Consider the following 21699-nt stretch of genomic DNA (forward strand, 5'->3'; position numbering starts at 1 on the left):
ACGATGTCTACGGTACAGAAATGCCTCATCTGGCAGCCTAATCATAACATCCAGCACACGCCTCTGCTACGACTCCTCAGAGAATAAACTATCTGCAATGGCTCCCAGACCCGTGTCAGCCATTTGACGACACCGAAGAAAATCTTGAGTGTGGTCCAACTCAGCCTGATGAGTCCGCAAAATCTCCTCGTGGGCTGGTCTGGGCGGATCTCCAGGTGCAGTGGGAAGCATGTACGGGTGTGACACTCTGTAATACCAAGTGATGTACCCCTCGCCACAGCTCCGGTCGGGCTCTGCTATCATCGCCCGAGCCTCCTCAAGTACCATGTGATGCTCCCAGTTTGCAAAGACCTCATCTAACTGCCGACGAGTCATGGTGATAGGAGCAGAGACAGTAGGGTCGCGATGTATCGTCTGTGCGTAGCTAAACTGACGCATGACGCGCTCCGGAAGATAACGTACAATAATGGTCGAGCTGGCGGCCAACCATCCAGAATATAGTGATATCTCATCAAAAGGAATCGTCCCATAATGCTTAGCATAACAGTCGTAATGTATGTCCTCGGCAGCCATGCGATCAAGTGCGCGTCTGTAAGGATCTGGCACCTGGTTCCCTCTCCGGGGGCTGAATGCACTGACACGCGACATGAGCTCAATGTAGATAGGCACCTCTCCCCAGCCAATAATGTTTGGGAAGCGTTGTAGTATCCAAGCCTGAAAAAAATTATTATTTTATTGTATTATCACAAATATATAATAAGTAAAATGGTATAAGATTGTTATCACAAAAATGGTACAGTTGTCTGCCATTGTCCTTGCCTTCCACAGGCATCCCTCTCCGAGTCTAGAGTAGATGTGCGCCAGTACAACCGCTCCACAGTTGTATTCTCAGATACGTGTTGTATTTGATAAGTACCTGAGGTAGACGATGTCTGTGTACATCGAGATCGTGTCCACAAAGAGTTGAATGGCTATCACATATATAAGTAACACCTTAACGCCTACTCTATGTGTATATCCGCCTCTACATCGTCATCAGAAGCCTCGTGTGTCACACTCAGCGCCTCATCACATCTCCGCTGCAAGAAGGAAAACTTCACGTGCGCCACACGGGTCCTGTCCACCTCATCAAGCGCGTCAGCAGGATCAACCACCAGCTCCGCAATCAGCATCTCCATTGCTTCTTCCTTTGCCAGCCTGCCGTGATCAAGGAGGATACCCCTGATAGGTAGATGCACGAGGCATGCCACATCATCAAGTGTGATGGTAATCTCACCGTGAGGAAGATGAAAAGAGGAAGTTTCCGGATGTCATATCTCTGCAAATGCCATCAGCATCCCGTTATGTATCGTCACGTAGCCGACTTGACAGAGGTCCCTCAGGCTAGAAGCTGATAGTACATCCTGGGAACCACGGCTGGTCAGGATGCGCGAGACTAGCAATCTTCCGGGCGTAGTTGTAGAACAAAAGATAGAGACAAAAGAATTGATTGTCTTTCATACAGAAATGCGAATGGCGTAATTACCATGAAAGTAATGGCATATCAATTGAAAACGAAGACGTAACTGTGCATGCCACGGTCCATGGATATTTTGATCATGATGTTCATTGCCGCATATGCCATTTGTAAGGAAATGACAACAATGAATTGCTTTCCTTTTGCTAGCCAGGAGGATAGTGTTTTCCCATTATCCATCTCCTTGCTTGAAAAGAAGAGTTAGACTCTTTTTTTAATAAATATGATACCATATATCAATAAATATAAAACAGTTAAAGTGAAAGAGCACTAAAGGTGCACTCAAGAGAAGGAGTATGGCAAAAGACTACAACACTACAACTAATATAAGAGAAGCCAATCATAACTTTTATCAGAAAATCAACCTAAAATCTCAAGACAAACCAACTTCCAGGGAGAACAAAACCAAAAAAATAGTTAGGACCACCTGCACTCAAACACAACACATAGAAGGGCAAGTCTTAAAATACAATACAATTAGTAGAGTGTAGGTCTTGAATGCAATTCGTCTGCAAAGTACAAAGGGTAGCATTGATCATACTATGTGGCGCGTGAAAGAAAAAGACTCGTTTTGTAGTTAAAAATACTGATCATACTATGTGGCATGTGAAAGAAAATGACTTGTTTTGTAGTTAAAAACACTGATCATACTATGTGGCGTGTGAAAGAAACAGACTCTATGTTTTCCAATATTATGTAATTCCTCCCCTCCCTTTCCCTTAAAATCTCTCATCTCCTCTCCCCTTTTCTCCCCTCCCTCTCATTTGAACCAAAATGTTTTCATGTATTTAAGAACCAAAATTTCATGTATTTAAGAACCAAAATTTAAGTGAAAGATTAAATGTTGAAATCGTTGCCCGAAAATTAATAAAAGAAAAAGAAGAAAAAAAAAACACATGGGTATTTCTTGTGTGTCTTGCATTCACTTACACTTATTCCATCGTCTTCATCTTCATCATCAACAATGAACATGAGGTCGCTGTCATCACCCGCAACCGCACTACACCGAGCTCTCCTCCTCTCACCTTCAATCCATCTCTCCACCTTCCCCACTCTCACTCCCTTCTTCCACAAACTCAAATCCCACAAACCCCCATTCTCTACCATCCGCAACTGCACTTCCATCACCGCAAAACCCTCTTCCCACTTCCGTAAAAACCGTCCCCCAAACTCCATCTCCGACCCCAAACTCACCGCCCTCCGTCAAATCTTCTCCAATCCCGATGTCTCCATCGACGCTTACATCATCCCTTCTCAAGACGCTCACCAGGTAACAACTAACTAACTAATAACAACTTTCTTCTTTCAACACCTCACTTTTTACTCTCCCACCCCCCGAAACCCTAATTGAAACTCTCTTTTTCATTAGAGCGAGTTCATTGCTGAATGTTACGGTAGAAGAGAATACATATCTGGTTTCACTGGCAGTGCTGGAACTGCTGTTGTTACTAACGATAAAGCTGCTCTTTGGACTGATGGTCGCTATTTTCTACAGGTTTTTTGAACTTTTGTTTTCGATTTTCTTCACTGTTAGTTAATTTGATTCCACTGTATGCTTACATATTGTGAGTTGTTGTTTTTTGTTCTGTAGGCAGAGAAGCAGCTGAACTCCAATTGGATTCTCATGCGTGCTGGGAATCCAGGAGTTCCTACTACTAGTGAGTGGCTCAATGAGGTTTTGGCTCCAGGTGCTAGAGTTGGAATTGATCCTGTTAGTAATTGCTAATCATGCTCCTTAACTTTTATTTTCTATCTTCATTGCAAATGATCCTGTTTCAATTGACTTATTTGAACTTATTTACCAACATAAGTACTTATGAAAGTGTTTGGGAGTGCTTATGGAAATAGCTTATGACCTGTTCATTAACTGTATATATTTTATTTTCATAAGCTCTATAAGATGTGGAAAGTAGACTAAGGTGGTTTATGTATAGAGAAGACATGTAGATTCTGTGGTAAGGAAAGTAGATAAGATGAAAAGAAGTCAAACAACTAGAGGAAGAGGAAGACATAGAAATACTATAAGAGAAGTTATTAAAAAAGATCTCGAGCTTAACGATTTGGATAGAAACATGGTCCTGAATAGAACATTATGGCGAAAGTTGATCTATGTAGCCGATCTCACTTAGTGGGATAAGGCTGTAGGATCAAGCGCTTACCACTGCGCTAAAAGCAATTGCTGTTAGTGAGGGCGCAACTTTATTTCCTTATAGTATGAGCCCTCAGGGGCTGCACCTAAAGCGAGGTTTGTAAGCGCTCTCTAGGCGCCATGGGTTGGGATGTTAAGCCCATTCGAATCCCTAAGGGTGACGCTGGATTTATTTTTCCAACAATCTCCCCCCCAGTGTCAGCCGGGGGGATTCGAACCCATGACCATGCTCTGATACCACTTGTAGGATCAAGCGCTTACCACTGCGCTAAAAGCAATTGCTGTTAGTGAGGGCGCAACTTTATTTCCTTATAGTATGAGCCCTCAGGGGCTGCACCTAAAGCGAGGTTTGTAAGCTCTCTCTAGGCGCCATGGGTTGGGATGTTAAGCCCATTCGAATCCCTAAGGGTGACGCTGGATTTATTTTTCCAACAAAGGCTTGGTTGTTGTTGTTGTTGTTGTTGTTGTTGTTGTAAGCTCTACAAGATAACTTATAAAAACAATTTTACTTTATTTTATTTTATATCTTGTTACATAAATAGCTTACGCATGAACACTTATATAAATTAAGCTGTTTATAGTAGGGGTGTTCATGGTTCATGAACTGCACTGAACCAAACCACATTTATGGTTCAATTCAGTTTGCAATAACCATTTCAATAAAAATCCAATTAACTGTTAAAATGGTTTCAATTCAATTTAAAACTAGTTTAGAACCAGTTTATATTTATAAACTAGTTTATAATCAATTTGCAATTTGAAACCAATTTTATATTTTAAACTCTTTTAAAACCAATTTTTTTAATATTTAAAAAATGAATATATATATATATATATATATATATATATATATATATATATATATATATATATATATATATATTAAAAGAATAATATTTTCAAAATATTTATTTTCAACTTTTTTATTTTCAGATTTTTTTTTAAAGTAATTACCGATACACCATCTTTGTTAAAAACCCGATCTACCATATTTTTTTTATATTTTTTTTTGTTGTATAGACACTTCAATTATTCACTGTGTCCGCTTTGATCACTATTCTTTATTAATAAATGATAATTTTAAAATTCTCATTTAAATCCAAATATGTTGATATTAGTGATATACTAATGTATGAAATAATTTTATAATTAAAAATGGATGAAAAATGAAAAAAATAGTGGATTTTTAACATAAAATTTTCTAATTGGATTCGTTCTCAATTTCCGAGAACTAATCAAATCCGAATTGTTTTCATTTTGATTTTTGTCTGAAAACTAATAAATTTGCAAAAAGATTATGACGTAATAACAACCATGTCTTTCAAAATTTACCTTCACCAAAAAAACTTTCAAATTTACGCTCACTAAAAAATTAAAATTATAATCCAATCCGGTCTTGAATCCCCTTCATCTTCTTCCTCTGAACTCAATCCTAAACCCACCACCATTGATGAATCCACTCACAACAAAATCCTCACAACAACACTATTGGCATTAATGTTTCTTCTTCTCTCTCTAACAACAACAAGAAAACTTTGAAACACTGCGTTTTGAAAATTTCAATTCAAAAAAAAAAAAGGTCTTCTTTTTTTACTAGTGTTAAATCGGATACGTTCAAGATCGTTGCGAGTGCTCAGAAGCTTGGTGTGAATACAATTATTACTCTTTATTAATAAATTATATTTTTTTTATTTCCAGAATTTTTATTTTATAAAAATATTGTTTATTTTATTTTAATTTTCTGTAAATTTTTGAAAAAAAATATTATTTTCTAATTTCAGATTTTTTTTACTCTCAATTAATTTTTTATTATTTTTATGAAAAATTAATTTATATAATTAATTCAGTTTATAAAAGAAAACTGGTTCTGAACCGGTTTTAAATTGAATTTGAATTGTTTAAATTAAATGGTTCAGTTCATTAACCATTTAATTGGTTCAGTTTTTTTATAGTGCAATTCAGTTCAGTTCTAGTATACAATTCAGTTAACCATATTTTTGAACACCCCTAGTTTATAGTTATACAAACAAAATTTAAGTAGGTTATCTTTTCTAATTGGTAATATCAATCCTAAGCATCCTATTCAAGTATTTCGTTTATATTTCTAGTAAACGAAAGTCCTTAACCAATCGAAACCATATTTTCCACTTCTTCCTTGTGTTATCGCTTTGCGTTTTAATTTTTACTGTGCCTGATAGGGTGTTATGTTCTGTATTGTTAAGGAGGCAGTTTCTTTTTACTTCGGATGCTGCTGAAGAACTTAAGCAGGTCATTTCTGAGAAAAACCATGAGCTTGTTTATTTGTACAATTCAAATCTTGTGGATGAAATATGGAAAGAAACTAGGCCTGAATCTCCGAATAAGCCGGTTAGAGTGCACGACTTAAAGTATGCTGGTTTAGATGTTACGTCGAAGTTGTCAACTCTGAGGTCCGAACTTGCTAAGGCTGGTTCATCTGCAATTATCATCTCTGCGCTTGATGAAATTGCGTGGCTGTTGAACTTGGTAATGCATCTTAACATCACCTATTAACTTGATGTACTGCTGATTGTTATTTGTATGCAATCACATATCATTGTAAAGCTTCATTCCGGGTATTTTCAAGCTGTTTAGGTCTAATATAAGTTGCTCATTGATTTCCTTGCTTCCTCTGCTTTTCTCTGTTGATGGTTTAATCAGTGAGAGTAACTTTTGACTTTTTCTTTGAAGAGAGGCAGCGATATCCCACATTCACCTGTCGTGTATGCATATTTGATTGTGGAGATTGATGGAGCTAAATTATTTATTGACAATTCAAAAGTTACTGAAGAGGTGGATGACCACTTGAAGAAAGCAAACATAGAGATCAGGCCATACAATTCAATTATATCAGAGATTGAAAAGTAATTATTGGAATACTCTTTTTTTTGAATTTTTCTCGACCCTTCCATTTCTCATATCATTTAGTAGAAATGGCCAAGAATATTACATTAGATAGGCCGATGTGGCTTAAAATAGTAGCTTTTCGTTTTGTCACTCTTTTATGCTTACTTATTTTGTTTGTAAAAGCAACACTGTTTTTTGAACTGAGCTTGATTTTCTTTCAGTTTGGCAGCTCGTGGTGCTGCCCTTTGGTTGGATACTTCCTCTGTTAATGCTGCTATTGTAAATGCCTATAAAGCTGCCTGCGACAAATATTATCAAAACTACGAGAGAAAGCACAAAACTAGGAACAAAGGTGTTGATAAATCAAATGAGATCTCGAATGTACCCACTGCTGTCCAGAAATTATCCCCTGTTTCTCTAGCAAAGGCCATAAAAAATGAAGCGGAGCTGAAAGGAATGCAAGATTGTCATTTAAGGTGACCATTACCTTGACAGTGATTATTCACAATGTTTTTCCATATTTTGATATCTATATTTTGATAATCTCTTTTATGTTGGAGTTATTGCACATACAGAAACCACACATTTTCTACATAAGTTATGCATTGGACGCTCTCTTTCAGTTATTAAAAAAATGATTTGAAGATTTGGGAAATCATCATAGAACTTGCAGTCAACTAAACTAACACTCACCTTCTATTTGTCAAAACATTATTTTTCCAGGGTGGATGACGTTTTTTGTCTTCTTTTACTATGCAGATTTTAGTTGGTTAATATTTTCTACTTAAATGAAATTTGTTTGTTTACATCTAAAAGAGATACTGATAGCTTCGACTGGTAGCTGCATTTTTTTCTTACCCCTATTGACTATTCATAAATATTTGATAAGAATGTTGAATTTATGAGGAAAAGTCCACTTTCTTTCAGTTGGTGGATAACTTTGTTTTTATTTTTTTATTTTTAAGTAAGGCAAATTTACAACTGTGCTATTTTATTGTTTGCAGAGATGCTGCTGCTCTTGCTCAGTTCTGGGATTGGCTAGAGACAGAAATCAGTAACAATACAATAATAACAGAAGTAGAAGTTTCAGACAAACTTCTTGAGTTTCGCACAAAACAAGCTGGTTTCTTGGATACTAGCTTTGACACGATAAGTGGTACTGTAGTACATTGACAAATCTTTTCTATTTTTTCACTGAAGTATTGGTTAGGGAAACATTAAATGATACAAGATATGGGTAAAACATGAAACAATAAGTGATTCTGGGTAAAAAAAATATAGGAAGTCTACGAAAATATGTCACTGGTATTCCATTATTATGACACATTTGCCAGTAGTTCTATTTTAATATTTTCAGTATCTTCTTACACGCATCTTGTATTGAGCTAAAAAGATAGATAGATATTAGATAGACAGATATAAGCTATGGTCCAACTCATCTTCCCCTTGAGCTATAATCTATTCCTTTCATCTGTTTAGGATCCGGTCCAAACGGTGCTATAATACACTACAAACCAGAACCAGAGAGTTGTAGTATTGTGGATGCCAATAAATTATTCTTATTGGATAGTGGTGCTCAATACATTGATGGCACAACCGACATTACTCGAACAGTTCATTTTGGCAAGGCAACGACTAGAGAGAAAGAATGTTTCACCCGAGTTTTGCAGGTATCGTGCTTTTATACCTTTTCCTGTTTTTTTAATTAAAATTTTCCCAAGTTGATATCTGCATGTTGTTCATTAATATTCCTCACAAGTCTATTATGCAAATATATACCTTTTATTTGTTTTAATGTTAACACCTCGTCCTAGTAATCTTAATTTCTCAAGTAATTGCTTGTCTTAACACATATATCTAATTGCTAGGGTCATATAGCTCTTGATCAGGCAGTCTTCCCAGAAGATACCCCTGGTTTTGTGCTGGATGCATTTGCCCGATCCTTTCTTTGGAAAGTTGGACTTGACTACAGACATGGTATATATCTGCATCCAGTGGAGGGCTGTTATTTATTAGCTTAAAGCCCAGATGAATTTATTGATTGACTGATCATTTGCGCTTAACCGATATCTATATAGGAACTGGGCATGGTGTAGGAGCTGCACTGAATGTTCATGAAGGCCCTCAAAGTATCAGTCATCGTTTTGGAAATTCGACCCCTCTGGTGAATGGCATGATTGTTAGCAACGAGCCCGGCTATTATGAAGACCATGCCTTTGGCATTCGGATTGAGGTAATATTCTCTTTAGCTATATGACACACTCTGAAATGTTAACCCTGTTTTGTTGCATGTTATAGTTATATTAACTGTAACTCCTTTCCCAAGTTCATCATCTGGTACACTAATTATATGTATGTGGGAAAAATTCAAGAAGTAAGCCAAATTTGTGATGAAAGATGAGGCTTTTTAAGATCTGTTGAATTTTGATAACTATTTTCTAGATTTCCTAGCTGGTTTATAAGTTTAGTTTCCAGTTTCAACTTATATGCATGAATTCCAAAACCTTCCATGACTCCCGAGTGTCTTAAGAGGCTTTCTGTGAATTACTGGATTCAATATTTTCATACATTTCGACATTTTTAGCATCACTTATTTGTGAACTTTTATGCCCTAATGGCGAATACCATCCTACTTGATCACTAAGTTTGTACATAATGTTGTTTTTCCTTTTTCTCTGCATAACTATTAGAATATTATTTGTCATTCCTATTATGGGTTACATAACGATGACACTATTTTATCTTGCAGAATCTACTGTATGTGAGAAATGTTGAGACACCAAATCGTTTTGGCGGAATCCAGTACCTAGGATTTGAAAAACTTACATACGTACCCATTCAGGTATGCTGATGGCTTTCAATCACCCTGGTCTGATATATATTTTCCTGTTAGTTTTCTTTTCTTCTGAAAAATAAAACCCCTGTTGTAGTTCAACATCAGGAAATTGAGGATGTTTTAATTGCATGAAGCTGTAGAATAGATTATGCTCCAATAATGTTTTATCTTTTTATGCTTCTCTATTAATATATTGGTTGTAAGTCCTTATTAAGAGAGGAACTGGGGCTGACTTGGTCCAACATCGATTGGAAGAACTTATTTGGCTTATCCTATGCAACAAACACTTTTTAAGTATTTGGAAGAGCCTATAAAAGTAGCTTGTGATATGTACATAAGTTGTTTTTTGCGTATTAGGACTAATCTACTTTCTCTGTCTCTATTGCTGTGAAAGTATTTGGAACTTTACCAATGAAAAATGGCAGCTCATTCCTGAAGTTTTAGGATGTTTTGTTCTGAGCCATATGTTCTTTCAAACATCCATTTGTAACCTAACCTGGGCATACCTGCAGATTAAATTGGTTGATGTATCTCTGCTATCTGCAACGGAGATCGACTGGCTTGACAACTACCACTCAATAGTCTGGGAAAAGGTAATTTGCGTTGTTTGCATTTTCCTATCCTTTGCACAATCACATTTGTCTCTAGAAGGCCATGTATTCAATGGCTATGCTATGAAGTAATATTCATCTAGTCTAGATGTGCTTTTTAACTACTTTGATGCATTCATAGGTTTCACCATTGCTGGATGGTTCTGCTCGCCAATGGCTTTGGAACAACACTCGACCTATCAACACTGAGACAGCTTAATCATTTTCATGTTAATGTGCTTGGGCACCGGCACCTGTGCTTCTCATTCTGGCGTACTCCAGATTTCATACTTTATTTGTAAGCTGTGAATAATATAGTGAGTAGAGATTACAGAAATTTCTTGAAAAAAAAAAACTTGAATTCGATAGAGTAAGATTTGAGCTTGGCAGGACAAATGAGCCATTTGCATCGCTGACTAGAGTTATCCTTCCTGACTCGAGGGACAAGCATTTCTAGTTGCGCAGAGTTTATCTTCGGTTGATAACAAGAAAAATAAAACACTAGTAGTGTTTAAAAAGAACCCACGTTAAGTGAAATTATAACTAAGTATATTCATTTTAAATGATTTTACATCAAGTAATAGGTAATAATAAGTAGGTAAATGGTAGTAAGAATAAAATTAGTAGGGAAATAGATAGACAAATTGGTGTTGCATGCCAAATTGTATCTTTCCGAATGTTATTTTTATTTTTGACTTAAATATATTTTTAGTTTCATATTATGTCTAAATTAAAATTAAAAGTTTTTAATTTTATCATCAGATTTTTGGTTTTCTTTTTAGCAACTTTTGTTAATGATATGATATGACAATGATTTTGTGAATAAAAAATTTAAATAACAATGTTTAAAAAAAATTTTACCAAAAAAACAAGTTTTTCAGAAAATTTACCAAAATGTCTAGGTTTTGCGGGACCCCTTAGAGTATGCGCCAAACCATTTGGCGCATTAGTACAAATTTTTTTGAAATAGCCAATTCATTTGGCGTATAAGTGTTAGTAAAAAGTCAAAAAAATAAAAAATAGAAAAGAAACATCCACAGGCGCATACACCTAATTTTTATACTAATGATTGCGCCAATTCATTTGGCGCATATTTCAGGGGGTCTTGCAAAACCTAGACATTTTGGTAAATTTTTTGAAAAACTTATTTTTTTGGTAAATATTTTTTTTAAACCTTGTTATTTAATTTTTTTTCTGATTTTGTTGTGGTGAAGTTGGATCATAAAGTATAATCTAATTATATAATAATAACATCACATTATTGTGCTATTATCATTAATGATGTCACACCAGCTGAAAAAATCTCTAAAATTCAATATAGTGAATCTCAAAAGTTTGTGAAACAGATTATAAACCCAGTTTAAGAAATAAAAGTCAAAAAACTTTAATCATTTTTACTTTTGACCCTTATTTTATCAAACTCACAATAGTAGTTATTTGTTTTTAAAATCTAACTTTTTATTTCGTCAATTATTACATTTATTACACTTAATTATACAAAATAAATCACCAAAAAAGACACGCATTTCTCGTATACAATTCCTATTATGTTATGATTGAGGATGCCAGTAACAAAATTATTAAGAATAATCAAGGAAATGGTGAACTCTGTTCATCTTGGAGAAGTAAGATGAAACTGAATTGAGCAGAGTAATGTGCTATCCATATGCATAATTGCATATTCCTCATATTCCTCTTTATTTAAGTACTAATGTATTACAGTACAATTTATGGCTACAGACAATCTGTGGTTAGACAGATGAGTTAAAGCTCTATGTTTACCCCACCTAATAAATATTTTTAACTACTTAAAAATCTTAACTGTGATACTCCCCTGAATTAGGAAGGTATGCATCCATCATACTCAAACTTGGATACTAGAGAATCAAACAACAACTGTAGCCAGGCTTTTGTTAGAAGATCAACAAGTTGAAGAATGGTCTTAGCTTGAATTAACTTTAAGAACATGGACTGCTAATTTGTCTTATGAAATAATTATCAATGTCTATATATTTTTGAACTAACCTTAAGAACATGGACTGCTAATTTGTCCGATGAAATGATAATCAATGTCTATATATTTTGATTTGTCATGGTTTATAGGATTTGAAGCTATCACAAAATACCATAAATGGATGTTATTCAACCTCTAAGAAACGTACAACAATGGAATGTTTCTTTGATTTTCAGGGTACAAATGCACTCCCTAGAACAACACAAAAAACAATTATGGATTTCCTTGATACTTTGCAGCTTCCCAATCTATATCAACAAGAAAATGAGTTTGAGATTGAATTTCACAGGGAAATAAAGTCCTTTGCCTGGTGTGCCTTGGAGGTATTGCAATATGTGATGAACTATAATCATGTGAATGGCACAAGGTTGTCGCATGAATTGACTCAATTGCATATGCAATGTCAGCTCTGGATATGGTTAAATGCATTAACCTGCCAATCAATCTTATATAACCTCAAACACCAGTCAAAACATCAATTGTATTAGTGAGAGAAGTACCATAATCCATCTCTGGATCTATGTACTTGCAGGTATGATGCCTGTAGGAGCCTATTTGATTTTGATGATGATAACATTTTTAAGTGGAGTCTTCATCAGAAGCTCCAATGAAGTCCATCTAGTTTTTATGATGACAACACTATGAAATGAAGTCGTCATCTGATGTGGCGATCAAGTTGTGGTGTTTGATCATGTTGATATCTGATGTTATTTTTCCAGTTGTCTCTGATGATGATGTTTATCCTGAAGTTATCTCAAGCCTATTTAGAGATAAGATTTAAGATTCTAGTGAAATGCTAAACTCAAATATAATGCAACAAAAAACATCAAGCTTTAGAGTTGTGAAAAAGATGATTAGCTCTCGAATTTACTAAGACAAATCACACAGACATTCAAATAATAAAAAAAAAACCTCTCTTATTTAATTAAATATATATTTTTAGCTTAAAAATCTTATTTTATAATCCATAAATTTTATATATATATATATATATATATATATATATATATATATATATATATATATATATATATAAAAGATGATACATAAATAGTAAGCAAACAGACAACAAGCTGCACCACTACCTCTTTTTGAATAAATCAAAAAATGTTTTCGTGCTTGCCTAATGTATTAGAGGCCCATTCTAATCAATTAGAAGAGTTTTTTCTCTCAGGCTCTTCTCTATCTCTTTTTATTTTCTCACTTTTGCCTTAGTGTTTTTGAGAGTGAATTCTTTTATTTGTGAGGTGTTTGAGTCTGGTGTAAAACTATTTTAATATTTCTATTGTGACAAATTTGTTTTGGTTGTGATATAAACTAATTGAAAAGATCTTATTTGGTTGCTGAGGTAAACTTGTTAAAACACTTGTTTGGTTGGGTGGTCTCCGTATTTAAAACTCTCGTTTGGTTCGTGAGCTTAGTTTGGTGTTAAAAGCTCTCAGTTGGTTTGAGATTGTCTTGAAGGTAAAATATCTTGGTTGGGATGTCTCTATAGTTAAAACTCTCGTGTTTATTGGGAGGAAATACATTGTAAAACTCCAGTCCTCTGCAAGGAGGTTCGTGGGTAAAACATGTCAAATTCTCACATCATAGTGGAAACTCTCAAAAAGAAATTCTTATGGAGAAAAGTAAGAAAAATCATTAGGTCAAACCTTTATAAATTTTTGGTGCATCTTTCTCTTCCCTGACCTCTTTATATTTCAATTATTTATTTTTGCTGCATTTCCTTGACTCTAATTTATTTTATTTTGCTGCTTATTTCACATTTATCTCATAAACTCATTTTAAACTCAGAATTTAGGAAAAATAAATATGAAAATCAGTTTTTAAACTCACACAATTCACCCCCTCTTATAGTTGGAGTCACTTGTCTAACACCATTGACATAAGTGTAGGTTTTGAAGCCAAGTGTCATATGTCTTCTAACAGTTACAGGTTGTATTTTCATCGACATAAGTGAATGCCCAAATTAGACTTATCAATTTTCAAACCAAGGAAATAACTCATATGACCTAAAATCTTTAGCTTGAAATATTACTCCAGAAGAATTCGAACCTATTGTAAATGAGTTAAATTGGGACCTACTATCACAATATCATTGATATACACTAGTAGGATAAGCCAGTGCAACTGCAAAATGATGAGCGATATTCTGAAGAGTGTTCAAAACCAAGAGAGAATAAAATTGTGCTAAATTTTTGGTAGCACTATCTTGATGCTTGTCTTAGTCCATAAAGAGATTTGTTGAGTTTGCATACCATACTCTCTCCCTTGGCATGATAACCTTTAGGCAGTTGCATATAAACCTCTTCACTTAAATATCCATTTAGGAAAGTGTTGTTAATAGGGGTGTTCAAAACCAAGCCGACCCAATTAAAAACCGCAAAACCGAAACGAACCAAACCGAAACCGCATTTGGTTCGGATGTGTTTGGACCTTTTTCTAACATAACTGCACGGTTCGGTTCAGTTTGTGGTTTGTATTTTGTAAACCAAACCAAACTAAACCAAACCAAACCGCATTATGTTACAAAACCTTACTAACCAATATATATTTCTTTAATTCTTTAGAAAAATCAACATGTATTGTGTGTATATTTTATCATATTCTTTGTATGATATTTATTTTAATTTACATATCAACAAAAAACAAAATATTATTCATTTATAAATACTATTTTGATAAAATAAATTTTATCGTATTCTTTGTATGATATTTATTTAAGAATGCAATTTCAGTATATCATTCTTTAGACTTAAGATAAACTTGTAAGACACAATTTTATTTATCAATTTTTAAACTTATTTTGACAACTATAAACTTTTTTCATGGTAATGGATGAACGATGAAACACAAAATTATATTTTCCTCTATATGTGTATGTATGATTCAATTATTTTTTGGGATAAATAACTGTTCCCCCTGCCATTAGGGCGAGTTTTGATTTTGCCCCCTATTAATTTTTTTTGTTAGATTCCCCCTTATAAATACAGATTCTGTTTTCAGAACCCCCTATCCCTTGTTTGGCTGACTGGGCATGAGAAATCTCTTGTTTGGCTGGCTGGAAATCTCTTGTTTGGTTGGATTTGTTTGTTTGGCTGGATTTCTATGGATTTCTTTATAGAATATTAATTCTAAAAAATGGTCTCCATGGGGATTGAACCCAGGACTCTTAGAGTCTGTTTGGTAAGACAAAAAAAAGAGCTTTTAGCTTTTCAGCTCGTATTAATAAAAAAGCTCTGTTTGGTAACTCTATTTTAGCTTTTAGCTGGTAGCTTTTTTACTAGCTTTTAGCTTTTTTTTCAAAAGCTAATTGAAGTAGCTTTTGAGCTTGTAGCTTTTAGCTTGTGAGTTTTTCTTCCATTAATACCCTTATTATTTTAACTAAAATATATTATTACCCTCATTAATTAAAGGGTTTAATATACTTCACCCCCCTGCCATTATAGCGAGTTTTGATTTGAGCCCTTTGAAGTTTTTTTTTTATTAAAAGCCCCTTATAAAATATAAATCCTGGATTTACCACACCCTTTTACCCTCTTTGCTGACTGGACTTTGATGATGTGGCAAAATAAGACTTAATGATTGTATATGACCATGGCTTTTACCCTTTTATCCCTTATATTCAATATTAAAATATTAATTAAGAAGCCATTGAAATAGTTTCCTAGTTCTCATAACATCACAGCAATGCAAACAACATCATCATCTTCAGCACAACAACGCAAACAGCATCATCATCATCAGCACAGCAACCCTTTCATACACACCATTTACTTCATTTTTATTTCCATTTCATCTCATTCAGCAACACCACCACCACCACAACAAAATGTATATTATGTTATGAATGTCTTCACTCATTTGGAAAACAACATATCAAACATCTACTTATCTAACTCACAAAGAGACATGCAAATCCAACAGCAAAAAACAAATCACAGACCCAAATTATTACCATCCACATGATCACATCCCATCATCCCAAATCCATAATCCATAATAATTCACTCATCACAAAACTAAAATATATAAAACATAAACAAACTCACAACACCACCAAAACTCAAATACATAACACGCAGCAAACAAAGAATCAAAGCCCGCTTAGGAACTCGTCGACCATGGAAAACCATGTTCGATATACGATCACTCGGTATCCCGCCCGTGGCTTACCAGAAGCAATATCACGGATTCGTGACAACATCTCATATTTCCGCATGAACTACACTATGGAAGACCATTTTTAGAGTTTTTTTTTATGAACTTTAAACAACTAGCTTGATTTTAGGCCGTGAGTAGCTTTGAGCTTGAGTTGGATTGGATGGATCCCCATCTAAAGGTAAGTTGTTTTCTTGCAAATATATGTGGGCATTATTCTCTTGAACATACTACAACCTGCATACATTAACAAGCAGTGGTTATTGTCCATAACTATTACCAGTAGCAGTTTGAACTTCTTTTTTGCTGTTGCGGTTACAGATTTAAAGTCTATAAAAAAAGTCTAAAGTTTATTAGTTAAGCTCTAAGTTGCATATACAAATGTATTCGCAGTAGAGTCATGTATCACTCATTCTCTCGGTGTTTTATTGCTCCATGATGAAATTCTGCCCTTGGCCAAGTCAGTGTATAGAACCCACCATACACCTTGACACTAACACATATATAACCAAAAAGGAACCAAGTCTTAGTTGAATATTGCATGTTGGTCAAAATATGAAGAATCTTACTCTAGTAGAGTAATTAAAATGTATGACTGAAGCTGTCATGTTTAATGCAAAAACTGCATGTTGCATATGCATTTTTGTGTCCCCTTCGATTTCTAAATCAACTTGGGCCACTTGCTACAGCCTACTTAATTCATTGAATTGAGTATATCTATTTTTTGTTTTCAAAAACTAAAAAGAAATGCGTCCACCTGCTTTTGCAAATTATATTATAGATTAAAAGTTATTAAAAGAAGCCATGCATGCACCTTGACACTTGACACTTGACACATATATAACCAAAAAGGAATCGAGTATTAGTTGAATATGTCAATTTTATATTATACATCAATTTGCCATTCTAGAAATATGAGCATTATTCTTTTCTGGGAAACCCGTAAGTATGTAATATTGATACACTTTTTTCATATAAATTGAGTGGTTTGAGAAAGCATCTTCACACATATAACACCCAACATACTAGCTAGCTATAGCATAAATCTCATACACTCATTACAGTATTTAACAAAATTAGATACAAATAGATGGATCATTAACACACATTCCAACTGAATGGTTCAGGAGCACCTTCATACATGTGCAATGGTTGTAAAGAGATAGGTTTTGGATCAAGTTACATCTGTGCAAAAAGCAATTGCAATTACATCGTCCACAAAGAATGTGCAGAACCTGTTAAGCATGCAGTTCATCCATTTTTCAAAGATTCTAAATTTGAATTCTGTGATAAAGCAGAAGAGGGCGCATTCTGTGACCTTTTTGAGGGAAAACAACACAATCCACCATGTGGCGCAAATCTGGCACATCAACAGCCTTCAAAACAGGAACATCACCCGGGTGCAAGCAGGGGTTTTTCGCTACTATGACCTTGCCTTTAACTACATGAGAATGGTTGCTGAACCTGTCGTAAGAATATTGAACAAAAACTTCACCATATTCAAGGGTTTTAGTTTCATCTAGAACACCCATCATTGCTCTTCCCTTTGGAATAAATATCCTAGTTTTCTGTCACAATGTAGAAGAATGTGGCAAGAAGAAACGTGAAGAAGAACATGGCAAGAAGAAGAAGATGAAACGTTGTACTACTCAGTAGTGAGGCAACTATTAAAACGTACAAAAAAGAAAAAAATTAAATAAATTCCATGTCATCAAGTAGCTTTTGCCACATCACCAATTAAATCAAAGCCCAGTCAGCAAATATGGTAAAAGGGTTTGGTAAATCTAGATTTTGGGTTTTATAAGGGGCATTTAATAAAAAAAAAAACTTCAGGGGGCGTAAACCAAAACTCGCTATATTGGCAGGGGGTGAAGTATATTAAACCCTTAATTAAAATGTCATTAATGTCATTTTATATATATCAGCTAATGAAACAGCTAATTTACCAAACACTCACATTAACTTATCAACTATCAGCTATCAGCTAGTTTTATCAAACAGAGCCTTAGTAAAGCCAGCAAATACCAAACCACTACACCAATATATTTTAGTTGTTTTAAGCGTACTCCTTTATTTATTTATTATATATTAACGTTTTTTATTTTGTTTTATATTAACACCTTGCAAGAAATTTTTTTATGATAATTTTATAAAACAATATATATATTAACGTTTATAGTTATAAAACATATAAAATATATTTTTTAACGTTATAAAACATATAGTTATGATAATTTATTTTACGCTAAACTATATGTTTTTTTAAAATAAATATATTAACGTTAAAAAATTGACTATATATATATATATATATATATATATATATATATATATATATATATATATATATATATATATATATATATATATATATATATATATATATATATATATATATATATATATATATATATATATGAAACAAAAAACGTCAACATATAAAAAACAAACAAAAAAATTTATAAAAAATATATAAACATATAAAAATTGAATTTTAAAAAAAATAATTAATTAATACAGTTTATAAAAATGATAATTTTAAAAAATGCAACATATATATATATATATATTATATTAGCGTTTTAGTAAATTATATTTTATATTTTATAATTTTAAACTAATTAACATTTTATTTATAAACTAATATTTTTTATAAACTAACAAACATTTTTTTATAAAGTAACAAACATTTTTTATAAATCAAAAAATGCAATATAAAAAAAACGTTACATAAAAAAAATGATATATCTTAATATCATTTTACAAAAAAACAATTTTAAATAATACAAAACGTTAATATATATATATATATATATATATATATATATATATATATATATATATATATATATATATATATATATATATATATATATATAAAACAAAACGTTAATATATATAATGCTATATAAAACAAAAAACAATTTTAAAAAAAAAATGCTATATAAAAAATGCTATATAAAACAAAAAAACAAAAAAACAATTTTAAAAAAAAAAATATTGATATATCTTAATATAATACAAAACGTTAATATATATATATATATATATATATATATATATATATATATATATATATATATATATATATATATATATATATATATATATATATAAAACAAAATGTTAATATATATAATGCTATATAAAACAAAACGTTAATAAAACAAAACGTTAATATATATAATGCTATATAAAACAAAACGTTAATGCTATATATATATTTTTAGAAATCTGTATTTTCTAATTTTCCCTAATGCCACATGGACGCCCCGTCACCAGATTCCCCACACCCAGTCAGCCAAACAAGGGATAGTGGGTTCTGAAAACAGAATCTGTATTTTATAAGGGGGGAATCTAACAAAAAAAATTAATAGGTGGCAAAATCAAAACTCGCCCTAATGGCAGGGGGGAACAGTTATTTATCCCTTATTTTTTTTGTAAGAAACCGAACCAACCCAAACCGCATTAGTTTGGTTTGGTTCGATTTTATTTTTAAAAGCCAATCGAACCAAACCGAACCACGCGTCTTTTTTTCTTGCGGTTCGGATAATTTTTAACGTCAAAACTGCATAAAACTGTTGAAACTGCACACTGATATAAAGTTGGAGAGAATTACTTGTTGAATTAAAAGCAAACTGTTGGCTATATAGCCTTACAAATTGAGAACTGCAACAACTCCACGTTTTACTGCCTAGAACGTGGAATTAGTCACTGAAAGAAAGATTCTAATTCCTATTAAAGTGCTTCCACTTCCCTAAAGAATAGGACATTAATTTAACAGACTAATAAACATAAAACAATTAAATATTAAAAATAACTATTGTAAATCTAACATTCCCTCCCTTAAACTATATGCAATAAGCATTTAGTTTACTGCTGAAGCTTCAACCATTCCCAACATATTTCGAAGTTTCAGAAATTGTGCTAACTTGAGAGGTTTTGTCATGATATCTGCAACTTGTTCTTGAGATTTACAGTAGCTCAACTCCACAACATTTTCTCTTGTCAAATCTCTTAGGAAATGAAACCTTATGTCAATGTGCTTGCTTCTACCATGAAAAACTGGATTTTTTGACAGCTTTATAGTAGAGTTATTGTCACACTGAATTAGAGTACTCTTCTCCTCTTTGTGACCAAGTTTCTCCAACACCCTTCTCATCCAAACACACTGACAAGCACAAGATGCAGCAGCTATGTATTCAGCCTCTGTAGTAGACAATGTCACAACAGGCTGTTTTTTAGAAGACCACGAAACTGCTCCTGAACCAAGTAAAAAAACAGAGCCCGAAGTACTTCTCCGATCATCTAAATCACCAGCAAAATCACTATCAGCATAAGTCACCAAATATGTGCAACCTTCCTTCTTGTAGAAAATTCCAAGCTCAATGGTACCTTTTAAATACCTTAGTATTCTTTTTGCTACAAGCCAATGAGATTCAGTTGGACAAGACATGAATCTACTAATAAGACTCACACCATACGTCAAATCAGGTCGTGTAGCAGTCAAGTACATTAGACTGCCAACAACTTGTTTGAACAAAGTTTCATTAAATTTGGTTCCAGCTTCATCTTTTGACAACTTTGTGCCTGGAACTATAGGATTCTTTACTGAATTACTCTCTTCCATTCCAAACCTTGATAATATTTCACGAGCATACTTTCTTTGACAAATAAAAATTCCACGAGAACTCTGCAACACTTCAATACCAAGAAAGTATCTCATCTTCCCCAAATCCGACATGTCAAATTCCAACATCATCGAATTCTTAAATTCTTCACACATACTCTTATCATTTCCGGTATATATTAAATCATCAACATAAAAGGCTTACTATTAAAATTTTACCTCTGTCTTTTGACTTTGTGAACAAAGTGTGTTCACAAAAACACCTTTCAAAGCCTTCTCGAACAAAGAAAGCCTCTATCTTGCTATACCATGCTCTTGGTGCTTGCTTCAAGCCATATAACGCCTTTTTTAACTTGTAGACTTTGCCTTCTTCACCTTTCTTCTCATATCCTAGCGGTTGTTGCACAAACACTTCTTCATTTAGTTCACCGTGAAGGAACGCACTCTTTACGTCAAGCTGAAGAACATTCCAACTATGTTGAGCTGCCAAAGCGAGTATCAACCGAATAGTGTCAAGTCTGGCCACCGGAGCAAAAACTTCAGTATAATCAACTCCGTATTGCTGTGCATATCCCTTTGCCACTAGCATTGCTTTGTATTTATCTATTTCACCATTCTCGTTAAGTTTAGTCTTGAAAACCCATTTAACTCCAATGGGATTTACTCCTTGGGGCAGAACTGTTAGTTCCCATGTCTTATTCTTTTCTATTGACTCAATCTCTGTCGTCATTGCGTCCCTCCACTTCTTGCTCTTGACAGCCTCTTCAAATGTAAGTGGGTCATCTTCAGTGAGCATTATCATTGCATTCAAACCATCTTCATCTGACAAACCTTCACCAGTTTCATAATCTTCCATCCAAAACGGTGGTTTTCTTACCCTCCCTTCATTAGTAATTAGTGGTTCATCCTCATGTGATTCACTAGATGTTGAACCAGAT

The 21699-nt window shown here is 33.5% G+C and overlaps 1 protein-coding gene across 1 annotated transcript; it reads left to right on the forward strand.

The window, feature by feature from the left end:
- The first annotated feature begins 2383 nt into the window (after positions 1-2383).
- On the forward strand, positions 2384-10412 carry LOC131610599 (aminopeptidase P2). The gene is made up of 13 exons (XM_058882588.1): positions 2384-2786; positions 2886-3011; positions 3108-3227; positions 5895-6170; positions 6375-6547; positions 6752-7006; positions 7535-7686; positions 8010-8200; positions 8399-8507; positions 8609-8763; positions 9280-9372; positions 9879-9959; positions 10099-10412. The coding sequence occupies exons 1-13, from the start codon at positions 2481-2483 to the stop codon at positions 10174-10176; spliced, it is 2115 nt and encodes a 704-aa protein (XP_058738571.1). The 5' UTR covers positions 2384-2480; the 3' UTR covers positions 10177-10412.
- The last annotated feature ends 11287 nt before the right edge of the window (positions 10413-21699 follow it).

The sequence above is a fragment of the Vicia villosa genome, linkage group LG6 (assembly GCF_029867415.1).
Source record: "Vicia villosa cultivar HV-30 ecotype Madison, WI linkage group LG6, Vvil1.0, whole genome shotgun sequence".
NCBI lineage: Eukaryota > Viridiplantae > Streptophyta > Magnoliopsida > Fabales > Fabaceae > Vicia > Vicia villosa.